Below are 14,897 nucleotides of genomic sequence, written 5' to 3'. Positions count from 1 at the left end.
GTGGTAATCGGCAGTGGTGGACGGTGGTGGTAATCGATGGTTGGTGGTGGTGACAATCGGAGGTGGTGGTGGTGGTGGGAGGAGGTGGTGGTTATAATATATATGTGGTTATTGAGTTGGTTTTAAATTAAATTAGGCTAAGAATAAGTTAGCCATTTCAATGCTTTAGGACACCCCTTATAACTATAGGGTAGGTGGCCTAATAGGACCATGGTCCCAAAAAAAAAAATGGTCCCAAAAAAATCGTTCTATAATAAATGCAAATGTTTTTCTCTATCAACCCACGAGAAGTCTGCTCTAAATTCCATCCTAAAATTTTCAAAGATGCAGATCCAATTACCCCACGAGCTTCTCGTCTTTAGAACCTTCGCAATCATATATAAGAACTCTAATTTACAAACAACAAAATACCAAATCATTAGTAGATATCAAGGAATTTTAAACAAAAGAAAACAAGAAACACAAACACTATGGGCAGCGAGGATATAAACGTTCCACTGTTACATGGTGAAGAACCAGATATAGACGAAATCAAGAATTTTGGTCATTTCTGTAAAGAAGCTAAGATCGAGAACAGAAAGATATGGAGCTTAGCTGCACCTTGCATCTTTACTGCGGTTGCTCAATACTCACTTGGAGGATTAACACAAGTGTTTGCCGGACAACTTACTACACTCGAACTCGATGCTGTTTCTACTGAGAACATGGTCATTGCTGGACTAGCTTTTGGAATTATGGTACGTTTCTGATTACTTACAATCTGTATACGTACTGTTCAAATGCATTTCTGATTACTTATAATCAAAATTTGGATGTTGCAGTTAGGAATGGGGAGTGCATTAGAAACCTTATGTGGGCAAGCTTTTGGAGCAGGACAATTACATATGTTAGGAGTGTATATGCAACGTTCATGGGTCATACTCAACGCAATGTGTATATGTTTGTTACCAATCTACATTTGGGCAGAGCCAATCTTGAAATTCTTCGGACAAAATGATGAAATTGCAGCCTTAGCTGGGAGGTTTTCGCTATACATGATTCCTCAATTGTTTGCATACGGCTTTAATTTTCCGATACAGAAATTCTTACAATCACAAAGCAAGATTATGGCCATGGCTTGGATATCTGCAGGAGCAGTTGTTTTCCATGTTTTCTTGTTGTGGTTACTTTTAGTGAAGTTAGAAATGGGGTTGCCTGGCGCAGCTATTGCTCTTAATACATCTTGGTGGCTTGTGGTTCTGGGTCAATTTGCTTACATTTATTTGGGTTATTGTCCTGGTGCTTGGACTGGTTTCACTACGAGTGCATTTCGTGAATTGGGTGCATTTGCAAGGCTATCTATTGCTTCAGCCATCATGATGTGGTATGCTAATTCTCTCTCTACAGGTGCATATATTTTAGTAGATAATGTGCTTATTATTAAGCTTCAAATTCGATGATGCAGTCTTGAATTCTGGTATTACATGCTCCTCGTCGTGTTGGCTGGACAATTGGAGAACCCTCAAGTTGCAGTTGCTGCCATATCCATCTGGTAATTAACCTTGGCGAAATTTCATTGCACTTTTCATTGGATGAATTTGCCAAAATCCTTTCTGACATTTTTTACTGCTCAACAATGACAGCACCAACCTCAACGGATGGGAGATTATGATTTTCTTAGGGTTCAATGCTGCAATCAGGTAACAAGCCTACATTTGATATATGCAACGGTGAATTGCTAGAAGTTATAAATTAGGGTTGGCTCTTATGTTATTTACTTTTTTGGTTGTGTAAAGTGTGAGGATCTCAAACGAACTTGGAGCAGGAAGACCAAGAGCAGCGAAATTCTCCATATTAATCGTTGTAATGTCAGCATTGATTATTGGGATATTCTTCTTTGCCTTAGTTTTGGGTCTGAGAAATGTATATGCTCTACCATTTACAACCAGCCCTGTAGTTGCAAATGCTGTCTCTAATCTTGCCGTAATCTTCGCTTTCACCTTGTTACTCAACAGTGTACAACCAGTCTTAACAGGTATATAACTTATAACTCTCAGAGACTCCTCGGCCAAAACCCTCTTTACAAATGTGAACACTTACATGTACTTGTGCTTGCAGGTGTGGCTGTTGGAGCTGGTTGGCAGTGGTTGGTAGCTTACGTTAACCTTGCATGTTATTACATTGTTGGTCTTCCTCTAGGATTTTTACTTGGAAAATATTTCGATTTGGGAGTTAAGGTAAGTTTTTTAGCTGATATTGGATTTTAAAGCAACTTGATCATGCAAGTAAAATCTTGTCTCACTCTCTATTGCATTGCAGGGAGTATGGACTGGAATGGTCAGTGGAGTGGGTTTGCAAACCATAATCCTACTTATCATCACTCTGAAAACAAATTGGAGCAAAGAGGCTTCGCTAGCAGATTCCAGGATCAAACAATGGGGTGGATCCATAGATGCCCCAGAGGAAGTTACTAAAACTAATGGTAAATCATCCCACGGCGAAGTTTAGACTTGAGATGATTTAACATAGAAGATCGCGGTCGTCAGAATGGTTGTTGGCACTAGAAAAGCATATCAATGGATCAACTGAGGCTTTATGGTTTCAGAAATGTTTGTTTGTCTACGATTCGAAAAAGAGAATTTGTAAGAAGTAACTAGTGCCTGGAGAGCTTCTTACAATGGAAGCCTCTTGATTCATTTTGTTCATTAAATGATTGTTGTAGACAGTGGAGGGAAACAAGATAAATGACAAGGAATTTTCAATGCTTGAAGTGCTAATTATGTTGTTAGATGTACTTTTGGACCTACATTCCCCACATTGTTCAAATAGAAAATCGGTACTTCATGAAATTGGACATACCAAAATAGAGGAGATTATATACTATCGAAAAAGTAATAAAATGCATAAAAGTTTACCTATCAACCCACGAGAAGTCTGTTCGAATTACATATATAAGAACTCTAGTCTACAAACCAACACAATATCAGTCAGATCATTGGAGAAATTTTAAGGTAAAAAACAAGAAAGAAGAACACTATGGGCAGCGAGGATGTGAACGTTCCATTGCTACATGGAGAACCGGATATAGACGACATCAAGAATTGTGGTCAATTCTGCAAGGAAGCTAAGGTCGAAAACAGAAAGATATGGAGCTTAGCTGCGCCTTGTATCTTTACTGCGGTCGCTCAGTACTCACTAGGAGGATTGACACAAGTGTTTGCCGGACAGCTTACTACGCTCGAACTCGATGCTGTTTCTACTGAGAACATGGTCATTGCTGGACTGGCTTTTGGAATTATGGTATGTTTCTGGCTCCTTGGAAAGTTGGAATCTATTTACGTACAGTTAAAATGCATTTATCTTACATTGTTAAATTAGCGCAATGAAAGGCGGCCCATGTATAATCAAAATTTGGATGGTTGCAGATGGGAATGGGGAGTGCATTAGAAACCTTATGTGGACAAGCATTTGGAGCGGGACAGTTGCATATGTTAGGAGTGTATATGCAACGTTCATGGATCATACTCAACACGATGTGTTTATGTTTATTACCAATCTACATTTGGGCAGAACCAATCTTGAAATTCTTTGGACAAAATGACGAAATTGCAGCCTTAGCTGCGAGGTTTTCGCTGTACATGATTCCTCAACTGTTTGCGTATGGCTTCAATTTTCCAATACAGAAATTCTTACAATCACAGAGCAAAATTTATGACTATGGCTTGGATATCTGGAGCGGCAGTTGTTTTCCATTTTTTTTCCTGCTGGTTACTTATAATCAAGTTGCAATTGGGGTTGCCTGGTGCAGCTATTGCTCTTAATACATCTTGGTGGCTTGTGGTTCTGGGTCAATTTGCTTACATTTATTTGGGTTATTGTCCTGGTGCTTGGACTGGTTTTCACTATGAGTGCATTTCGTGAATTGGGTGCATTTGCAAGGCTATCTATTGCTTCAGCCATCATGATGTGGTATGCTAATTCTCTCTCTTCTCTTTGAGGTTACAAATTTTATCTGACACACTAAAATGAGGCTTTGGCAGAAATGCAAAAGTTCGCCAAAGCTCATATTTACTGCAAAAATCCAAATGTTAAGTGAACGATTTTTAGTTTTTGGTACATATATAGTAGAAGATAATGTACTTATTGAGCTTTATAACTCGATAATGCAGTCTTGAATTCTGGTATTACATGCTCCTCGTCGTGCTAGCTGGACAGTTAAAGAACCCTCAAGTTGCAGTAGCTGCCATATCCATCTGGCAATTATTTTTGCGAAATCTCATCAAAATTTCCATAAATTTCCTTCCTGACATGGTTTATTGCTCAACAATGACAGTACAAACCTCAATGGATGGGAGATTATGATTTTCATAGGGTTCAATGCTGCAATCAGGTAACGAGCCTACATTTGAATCCATGTAATGGTCAATTGTTAGAAGTTATGAGGGTTGGCTGTTGACTGATGAGATCTTATGTTACTTATTTTTCGGTTACATAAAGTGTGAGGGTCTCAAACGAACTTGGAGCAGGCAGAGGCAGACCAAAAGCAGCGAAATTCTCCATATTAATCGTTGTAATGTCAGCATTGATTATTGGGATATTCTTCTTTGCCTTAGTTTTGGGTCTGAGAAATGTATATGCTCTACCATTTACAACCAGCCCTGTAGTTGCAAATGCTGTCTCTAATCTTGCCGTAATCTTCGCTTTCACCTTGTTACTCAACAGTGTACAACCAGTCTTAACAGGTATATAACTTACAACTCTCAGAGACTCCTCGGCCAAAACTCTCTATAAAAATGTGAACACTTAACTTACATGTAATTGTGGTTGCAGGTGTGGCTGTTGGAGCTGGTTGGCACTGGCTGGTAGCTTATGTTAACCTTGCTTGTTATTACATTGTTGGTCTTCCTCTAGGATTTTTACTTGGAAAACATTTCAATTATGGAGTCGAGGTAACTTTTAGTTGACTAAATTAAATTAGCTAATAATAGATTTACACCAACTAGCTCTTGCAAGTATACTCATGTTTTTACTCTCTATTGCATTGCAGGGAATATGGACTGGAATGATTAGTGGAGTGGGTTTGCAAACTTTAATACTTCTAATCATCACACTGAAAACAAATTGGAGCACTGAGGCTTCGTTAGCAGATTCTAGGATCAAACGATAGGGTGGATCTGTAGATGCCCCAGAGGAAGTCACTAAAACTAATGGTGAATCTTCCGTCAACAAAGTTTAGAATAGAACTATTACGCAGATGAATGCGGATCATCAGAATGGTTATTGCCACTAACGAAGTATATCAATGGATCAACCAAGGCTTCGAGGATTCAGAAACGTTTGCCTGCAATTAAAAGAGTTTTTTTGAATTGAATAAGAAAACATGGAAGAGCTAAGGAGTAATTAGTGCCTGGGGAGCAGTGGAAGCCTCTGAATTTGTTTTGTTCATTTGTTTGTAGACAAGGAATCTCCATTGCTTGAAGTGTTTATTATGTTGTTTTTGAATCTTTTTGATGATTGTTTTTGACAACAAACTTCATTCTCGACACCTCTAGGAGAGACTGCAATCAAGATTTGAATGACGGTCCCTTAGACCATCCACAATGGCAAATGCTAAAGGCCATAGTCAAATGGTATCTATAGCATTGGCTTTAGCTTTAGCATGGGATCACTCATACTGAAAAACATAAAGAAATGCAACCGGGCGCAGTCTCAAATAGAAGCCCATGCCCATGCTAACCTGAGGATGAGCTTATATTGCTAAGCTGAAGTCTATATTTGCAATTTAGAATTACCATATGAGCTAAATTATAGGCTTAGCACGACCCATTTTGAGTAAACTGTAGCAAATTGGCCATAAAACCACACCACTGTGGATGGCCATAGGGAATTCTATGGGTTCTTACCGACCTACAATTTTGACTCGGAACAAACCTGAAACCTGGACTACAGAAAAGCGAATAGGAACAGATCACTAGTCACTCGTGCTGGAGATGGGAAATGGCTAAAAACCATAGGAATCGCCCAAGTGAAATTCCTCTTATAGTGAGGGGTGTCCCCATTCAGTCATTCTGTAATATTGAGCAAAATATAGCTTCTACATAATCAAGTTCTTGTCTACAAACTTCTGTTTACACAACATAGAATACCTCAATGGTAAAATTTTGAAGGAGCACATTCTTCATCTGTAAAGAAGAAAAAGTCCAGTAAACAAGAGGATTTTCTGACACTAAGCAAAATATAAACAATCATATATTGATCATTTTCCTCATCTTTTCTATTAACAATACATGGGTGTAATATTTACAACCTGATATAATTTAACTGGCCTCAAAAAATAAACAAAAAAGGGGCGGCCAGAAACCTCCTTGGTAATAAGAAAACTATAAGAATAATAAAAAAACTACAAGTAAATAGCGTAGGAATTTTACTATATCTACTTCTATGTGTACACAAGGAATAATCAAACAATCGGCAAAATGGTAAGTAATAGCATCAAAAGCGAGGTGGCGAGGAGGTAGAAATTTTGTGGCTTGCTAACTGAAAATTGTGGTGCCCCAGAATTTAAACCAGTCCTAGGAGTTCCAGGTGTGAAATGTGGTTGAACTGCTGTTGCTGGGGGTGACTCTTTGGAATTTCGAGGATTTCTTGGCTGGGTACTTGGATCAACAATTTCATCACCTGTGAAGAAGGCAGATATCAATAAATATCCTAGCATTGTAAGCTTTAGTCTAACACGCTTATATAAAAACAACAAATCTGCTTTCAATATTATACTCACAGTTTGACGCCTTCCAGCCTAACACCATTTTCTCCCGGTCAAAAACAATACGCTGACCAGTCATAAAGTTTTCTGCATTAAGATAAAAAACAATGTGGATTGAGAAAAGCATGCAGTTTTCTAAATGCAGGAGTCAGAACCACCAATACTATATGGAGACTTATACTTCTTTAATGTCAAATACCCTCAACTGAGTTAATGTCAACCCCGAACCACTAAGACTATGTGGAGACTAGGCTTATACTTCTTCTTCTTCAATATGTATTTCTTTTATATCTTTACACTAGCAAGTTAAGTTTTAGATCAATTTTAGCCTAGGCCATGAGTCCAACTCCAAGCAACTTTACCATCTCAACTAAGGGACCCCTAGACTTGAGCGACCGAAGTCAAAACATCAATGTAGTGAACAACAATACTTAATTATCTCGAGTCAAGATTTATACTAAAAGCAACTGTAGATATAAAAGTCTATATTGCTTGGAATAAGATACTTACGTCCGATGATATTCACAGTTGGACTCTTGACAACGCCCAAGCAATACGCGTATGAGGCCTGTAAATCATCAGAACGGATTAGGTACTGTTATAACTATAACAGACAGCTTAAACGTATGCAAATATAACATGGTCTTGAAGTCTTACCCCATTAGAGATTACAATTATTGGCTCATAAACATTGAACTTGCTCCCACCTTCCATGATTAAAGTCACGTTTGGTACTAACAACTCATTTGAACTGCATAATTTTAAAAGAGTAAAAATTCAAGTTATACACAATGTCAACATGTACAAAGTTAGGCACCAGCTGAGTGGGGTAAAAAGAAAGAAGAAACACTAGGTGAGTTTCGAAGAACTAACCTAACATCGTAACAGTATTCAAAAGGAATCCTGGGATCAGGAGAACGTCGTTCATGTATAGCTTGTGAGTCAAACTGCAGAAATAGCACACCTTATGTTAAACTCGATGTATGTTTCCAGTGTAAAATAAAAGCAAGTTCATTATTTGGATTACTTACACTGTCACATATAGCGGTGTATGCTGGATCATTTAAGTATGTAAATGAGGTGCCGGAGTCAAAAATTGCATTAAAATCCAGGTCACTTAGATTGTTTTCCACACTTAATTGAGTCACGGTAACGTTATACGTCGGGCTGGAGAATAAGTTATAAGAAAGAAAACATAAGGAAAATAAGGAACTTCTTATTGGTTGTATGTGAGAGAACAAAAATGAAGATCACTCACTGTTGCTGCTTGAGAATATTAAATGGAGTCTCTTCTTGGTCTGTGCTGCCTTTGTCCCCAAAGCTTATTCTTCCAACCCCATCAGGTCCAAAGCACATGGAAAAAGAATCTGCTACTAGGCCTTTGCTTGACAAAATGCTAGGAACAGATGTCTTATCCATTCCAAGCCCAAATAACCCATTGGGAGCTGCACCGTCCAAAAATGAGCCAGTCTGAACCTGACCACAACTACATAATCGAAGGACAACTGTCAGGTTACAACCACTTCTATAAGCTTTAAAAAAAGCTACAAGACCACTATTTTTAAGATATGAATGAAAGAACCAGTCTAAGATATTGCAAACCACGACAAAAAATAAACATTTCGAGCCAAAAGGTAGGGATGACTCAACAAGCCTAATCCACGAGAAGTTCTAACTGAAACTTTTATTCAAATAGTAATGAAAACCTACCCAAATGTTATCCTAGCATCGAAAGCTTTTGGCTTATGATTGTCCGTTGTCAAATGCAACACATCCTCTACCAAAATTCCGGAAGATGCAGTATTATTAGAAAGATATAAAACTTTATATGGACATTGGCTAGATGGCTCAAAGCATCCTCTTTGGAGCTCACATAAGCTACTGTTGCAGGAAACATCTTTACTTGTAGATGATGAGTCACTACTGTAAATGCTGAGATTTATTTCCTGTCAGTAATAAACAGCATATTCTTAAGAAACAGAAATAACAAAAAGTAACGAAAATTAAAGGTAAGGCATCACTGTTAGTGTTTATAATTAGGTATACTAAACAAAACACAACATATATACAATTGATAAGCAAGCACTGGGTAGTTTAAATCTTAAATGGCGTATAAATGTCGCAATGAAGACTGCCCTCTAAAGATATCTGGATAATGAGTATTCTTGGGCAGGGACTAGCGAACTTAAATCTCCATGTCCATTATATTGCGCATAGATCATTACATAGATGCTAGAAACGAGCAACATATACTCAATAGAAATGCATTAAACTGTTGACTACAAGAAAGAAATGCAGTTAAAACATAAGCTTTGAGTAATTAGAAGATCCATGTACACCCAAGAGGTAACCTAACTGTGTGGGGAATCAGTTAGCTGGTGATGAAGATTGCTAATCATTCTGTCAAATGTTAATAAACCTACTTGTGCCGAACATTTAAATATGTTTCCGACTTTGAAACTCGTTTTCTACAAAAGGTTTCATTCCAATCGTCTTAATTCTCAATTCCCCACCAACATGATAACAAAATCAGGGATTCTGCAAGCTCAAAATACACAATGTCTACTTACAGGTACATCAGTTATTCAACGACAAAAAAAGTTGATCCATGTGGAATTGAAAGACAACTGAAGAGTAAATATATTCGCCAACAAATGTCAAAAAAGCCCCTTGATTTATCAAAATTATCATGAACCAAAGAACTATTTCCTGTTTAAAATCCATGTATGAGACACATCGTGCATTTGCTAATTCATTTCAGTGAGGAAGTAATCCCTAGTGATCCTCCTAGCTATTTCCTAGTTAGTGGCTGATGAGTTCCTAGGTTTAGGTTCCTTTCCAAATTGTTCAATCTTGAGTAGAGCTTACACTTTATATTTATCTATAGATATCCTATGTTAGGAACTGAGAGTGATAATTCGACAAAAATAAAATAAAAAATATCTACCTTTCTTTACTGGAAAATGGATTATAACTCTAGACACAAATCATTTATACCACTAAATTCAAACGAAGTAAAAATCAAAAGACTGAAAATACATTAACATACAGCTCCAGATCTTGTCATAAGGCTCCGAACGCAGTTATTACTACAATCACATGGCACCCAGAACAAGTCGCTTCCGGTATCAAGCGCAACCAAGAACGACAAACTTGGTGTCCCCAATGAAACATTCGCATAGTGTAAACTGAAACCACACAAAATTAACCCCCAAAATCAGTACAAACAATCATCAATTTCACTCAGATAAAACCTAAGTAAATCAATTAACAAAAAAGAGTCTAATTCACAATCATTTCTCACTTACAATCCAAGTGAAGCAAGTCGAAAAGTCTCATTTCCACCAGAAAAAGTAGCCAACTGCTTATTAACATCATCATCACCGCCCTTTTCAGCAAGACCACGACCACGGAAAACTTTATCACGATGAACCATAGCTTCATAATATTCAAGACTACCTACTGTCGGCAAATCATCAACACCCATCATACCTTTAACTGGATCAGAAAATCTATGATGAATCTCATAACCAAATGTTTGGAATTCATTACAGTAACTTACTGTCGGAGAATAAACTAAAAACACTATTATTAAAGTAATAATAACAGAAGATTTAGTAGAAACAGAAGCCATAGATTTAGATTTAGATTTGGTTTCTGATTAAACAGAATTTACTTGAAATGGAGATTGAGAAGCTATTATTAGGGTTTATTAAAGTGGATGGTGAAGGAAGTAGAAAGTAGATGTCGCGTGTTTCTTTCCTACGCCATCTACGAAGAAGGTTCAAGTTGTTGTTGTTTACTCTCAAAGTCAAGCTTTCGTATATTATGTCAAAACCGAAGGTCTATCTTTCCCATGTAAATAATGACTTCAGTTTTCATTTTTTTTTTCAACGGTTAGGTGAACGACGTGGGACCCAACTAGGTTGATTTTCTTTATTGTTCTTCGTTTTCAGGTTTTTTAACCGAGGAGGTGATGGAAATTGGGCGTTGGGTTCTTCTTCAATGAGGAGGAATCACGCGGTCCGGGACAGTTGATGAAGCTGACTTTTTGACTTGAGACTTCGTGGCGTTTAAAAAGTTCGCCGAAAAGATTGCAAAACTTGCGTTCCCATAACCAAGTATGTGGCGTTTTGTGATGTCATTTTATTTTGCCTAAACTCCCATTAACGGTACTTATAAGTATGATGAATTTCCTTTTAGTTCTAGATGTTCAATTGTTTTATCTTTTGTCCATTTCATAGTCTCCAGAGTCGTTATTGTTTCCGCTTGTTCTTCATCTACCGCCTTTGAGTTGTCTCCTTTTGCTGCAAAGAAATCAACTGCATCATTTCGCAATATTAGTCCATGTCCAATTGGCATTTCTGGTTCTATGAAAGAAGGATCAAAATTTAACTTTAATTTAGGTGCGGATGGAGCTTTCTAGATAACATTTTGATTCTCCATGTGCATTTCAGTATGTGGAAGAATAGCATGTTCACAATCAAGAATTAATTTTTTTAAGGGAAATAATAAAGTCAGTGGGTCTGAGTTGAGTTTTATCAAAGACCATAGAGCATCTCTTTTTCCATATCCACCACACAGTACAGCATATCAAAAAAGTTTCTGCCGAAAATAATTCAGTTATCCATTGAAATAATTATGAATTGTTATTTCTACTAATCAAAGAATTATCTAAAGAAAACCATACTCTTTGAGCAACAGGACAATCTATGAATAAATGCTAGCAACTCTTTTGACAAGTATTAAACATGGGACACTCGGTTTCTATTCTGCATAACTCTTCTCAAATTATCTCTAGTAGGGATATATTTATGCATACATTTCCAGATGAAATGAAGCACCTTTGGTGGTAGTTGAACCTTCCACATTTTACTCCAAGAAAAGTACTTGTAACTTGTTGACCTCTCTGAAATTCTTGTAAGAGAATATTATATGCTGAAAATAGCTCGGACAAGTTGGTAAAGATCATTAAAAAGTTGGGAAAATAGCTCAGACAAGAATGTTAGAGCATTGCTCAGTTGAACCTCACCAAACGTTGGTATATCAAGGTTGGTTGTCATATTTTAGTATCAAAAATCAAAGTCGCTTGATTAGATTACTAGAGTCAACTTCGTTAGGTTAGACTAGGAAATCTAGAAATGTTGAGACATACAAGTACTACTCTGAAAACCTGAAGATTCTGAAGACGCATTTACATCAAAGAATACATTATCCTTCTACTTGAGGTTATCAATACAAGACTTGACTTGTTTCCATTTCTACCTACATTACTTTCAAGTCGTTCAGATTGAAAACATAACATGTGAATTTATATATATGAAACTCTGGTATTAGAGACTTGGTCATCTTATTATGATCAAAGTGCCAAGGAAGAATATATACCAACGTTGTGTATATTGAATTTCGAAGTATAACGCCTATCTTTTGAACTTCGTAATTACGACATAGACATAATCTTTGTTACTTGTTACTAGATTGTGTAATGAATTTAAGATTGATTTCATGCCTAAAAAACTATGTTTGGTTGCATGAGTTTAAGGAAGTAGACTTAGGAAACTTGTTTCGTAGTTTAAAGAAATCAATGGATTGGTGGTCCGGTTCTTATTGAGGATCTATAGCATGACCGATCCATATACATTGGGGATCTATAGCATGACGCGATCCTTATTTGAGATCTCTAGCATGACCAATCCCTACCTATTGGAGACCTATAGTAGGATCCATCCACATGGCAAAACCGATTTCTGATCTCGCATATACTTTAAGGTTTGTGTGATTTTGAAATGGGTTTACATGAGTTGAATTTGTACATATGTTTATGAACATACCAATTGATTTGATTAAATTAAACTGAAATATCACTCTTCTAAAACATAGGTAATAAAAAATTAACATAATATGAAAATGTACATGTATAAAAAACATATATTAAGAAGTTTTTTTTTTGTAATTGTGATATAATGTCATTACAATTTGATGTTATTGAGTTTATTAATATGTTTTATCTAAATCTCGCTCACACCTAGTTTTTTCAAAGTATAAAAATTATTTAAGCTATTAATTTATAATAAAAGTAAGTTTATTTAAGTTAAAATATATCATGTCATCAAAAATTTATTTCAAAACATAACTATGGAGATAAATGTTGACAAAACTGTTAAGATAGATGAAGGAGGTGTTCATAAAAACATAACATTGGAGAAAAAGGCTGAGATAGGCGTTGTTCAGACAACTAAACACATTGTTAAGAAAACTGAAGGAAACGGTGATGAGACTAAAAGTAAAAATGGTGTTGTTGGGACAACATGAAAGAAGCTTGCTTGTTACTTCTATTTGGGGCTTTTGTTCCTAAGTTTCTCTTGTTTCTTCATTACCACAACAATAGTGATAGTTATGCAAATACATCTCAAAGACAAAGATGTTAATCATAATATACATTTCAGAGTCATCGAGGTCAATTTTTGTTTGAGGATTTTGTGCGTTTATGATGTGTAAGCATACATCATGTTTTGAGAAACAAATGCAACGTCTTCAGAAGGTATCTAAGTTAAACTTTAAGAGGAAAAATGTGAAGGACATTATGATCATTGTCTCTCTTGTAATTTTTGCATTGTGCCTACATGGTTATCTTTCATATCCTTTAAGTTTCAGCCTATCACTGATTGCTTTTATGGCATCTCTGGTCTTATTTATCAATATCAGTTATAATACTGATAAATACTTGATAATGTATAGATGGTATTCTCTCTTATTAACATATATCTTCTTTGTGTCTTTAAATATTATACTAGGTAGTTGTATTGGTGGAGATGCAGTTGTTTTTTTGATGTGTGGGTGGTCTAAATGGAGAGAACCAGGGTGGTCTTTGTTAATATTTGTCTCTCTTTTGACTAAAATACTTACCGAAAAACAAGTTTAACTATGTTACTAATAGCTAGACAATGTTTAGCTCTGTTACTCCAGTCCCCAATATTTTCGATTTTAACCTTGCTTGATAAAATCAATTTCGACTGTGTATTTTCAAACCTTATGCATTTGTACTTGTACAACAGCTGATAGAGAACATCGATGGTTATGACTAATGAGACATGAAATGAAATTGATGTTTCTACTATTATTTATTTTTATTTTTATGTACTTTTACTGACAAGCACTCGTGTTTGTGATTCATAAAGCCGGTCATTCACAAATCCATATTGATAATCTTCATGCACCATTCCATGTTTTTCATATTGATTTTCTTGATGTTTTATTGATAAGTGCATAATTTATATGATTTTAGTGTCCATTTCATACTTGTTTTAGCTATTATTCTTGCATGTATTCGTATTATTACCATTATTTTCTCTTATTTATCTCTATTATGTGAATCATCTAAAAAGGAGCTACAAAGTGCTTAAAATATCTAAGAAGATAAGTATCCCAAGTATCCAAGCACCCAAGTCCAAGAGAAGTGGAAGAAGTGCGACGAAAAGGAACAAAACGCTCAAAATCAACAGAAGAGCCAAAGACTGATATTAACTCATTCAAATTAAGTATTTCTCATCATAATATTGAAGATAATTGAAAGATAAAAATAATTCAAAAAGAATGAGGTCATTCCGAGTTCGGATGAAGAAGTTGTGGCCAAAATAGTTTTCATTGAATACCGAAGACAGTGAAGTCCGCGAACTGGGTTTGCGAACCGAGTTCGAAGACTTATTTTCGAAAATATCTACTGGAATTTGAAGTTTTTGGAATGGGTACGCGAACTTATCAAATAGGAAACGTGTATTCACACCTTGGAAGGCCTAAGGGCATGTTTGGAGTCGTTATGTCATATTTTCGGGTCGGGTTCCTAAACCTAACTAAATTCTTGGAGACCAAGAAATGTAAACCTATAAAAAAGTATTACGTTATGTAAAAATATCATCGAATCTCATATCACAAGTTCTACATCAAAACCTAGGGTTTACCCCTTTAGGGGGAAACCATCATTCTTCATCTTCTTTGTAATATGAGTAGTTAAATCCTTTGTTGATTAAAGATGAATTCAATGTTCTAAGCGTGAAGATTTATTAATAATACAAACCTATTGAGAGTTTTTATCATCATTGTTTGTCTTTACTATATCTGGGGTTTATGAGTGATTATTAGATTGGTTTGAGTGCGC

At 36.1% G+C, this 14,897-nt stretch overlaps 2 protein-coding genes and 1 pseudogene across 2 annotated transcripts; 2 read left to right on the top strand and 1 right to left on the bottom strand.

Moving 5' to 3' along the window:
• Window positions 1-418: 418 nt before the first annotated feature.
• LOC113291358 (protein DETOXIFICATION 33-like) lies at window positions 419-2,770 on the top strand. The gene is made up of 7 exons (XM_026540903.1): window positions 419-737; window positions 822-1,363; window positions 1,445-1,531; window positions 1,623-1,679; window positions 1,776-2,014; window positions 2,098-2,216; window positions 2,299-2,770. Exons 1-7 carry the CDS (start codon window positions 471-473, stop codon window positions 2,485-2,487), a joined length of 1,500 nt encoding a protein of 499 aa, XP_026396688.1. The 5' UTR covers window positions 419-470; the 3' UTR covers window positions 2,488-2,770.
• A 228-nt stretch (window positions 2,771-2,998) lies between these two features.
• LOC113291365 lies at window positions 2,999-5,524 on the top strand (annotated as a pseudogene).
• Window positions 5,525-6,195: 671 nt separating this feature from the next.
• Window positions 6,196-10,559, bottom strand: LOC113291351 (aspartyl protease family protein 1-like). The gene is made up of 10 exons (XM_026540896.1): window positions 10,051-10,559; window positions 9,792-9,930; window positions 8,453-8,688; window positions 8,001-8,228; window positions 7,774-7,909; window positions 7,616-7,689; window positions 7,400-7,493; window positions 7,253-7,310; window positions 6,758-6,829; window positions 6,196-6,657 (listed from the first exon to the last, which is right to left on the bottom strand). The coding sequence occupies exons 1-10, from the start codon at window positions 10,374-10,376 to the stop codon at window positions 6,440-6,442; spliced, it is 1,581 nt and encodes a 526-aa protein (XP_026396681.1). The 5' UTR covers window positions 10,377-10,559; the 3' UTR covers window positions 6,196-6,439.
• Window positions 10,560-14,897: the final 4,338 nt, after the last annotated feature.

The sequence above is a fragment of the Papaver somniferum genome, chromosome 1, assembly GCF_003573695.1.
Source record: "Papaver somniferum cultivar HN1 chromosome 1, ASM357369v1, whole genome shotgun sequence".
Taxonomy (NCBI): domain Eukaryota; kingdom Viridiplantae; phylum Streptophyta; class Magnoliopsida; order Ranunculales; family Papaveraceae; genus Papaver; species Papaver somniferum.
The sequence above is the reverse complement of the archived record's forward strand: the minus strand, read 5'-3'. Positions and strand labels throughout refer to the sequence as shown.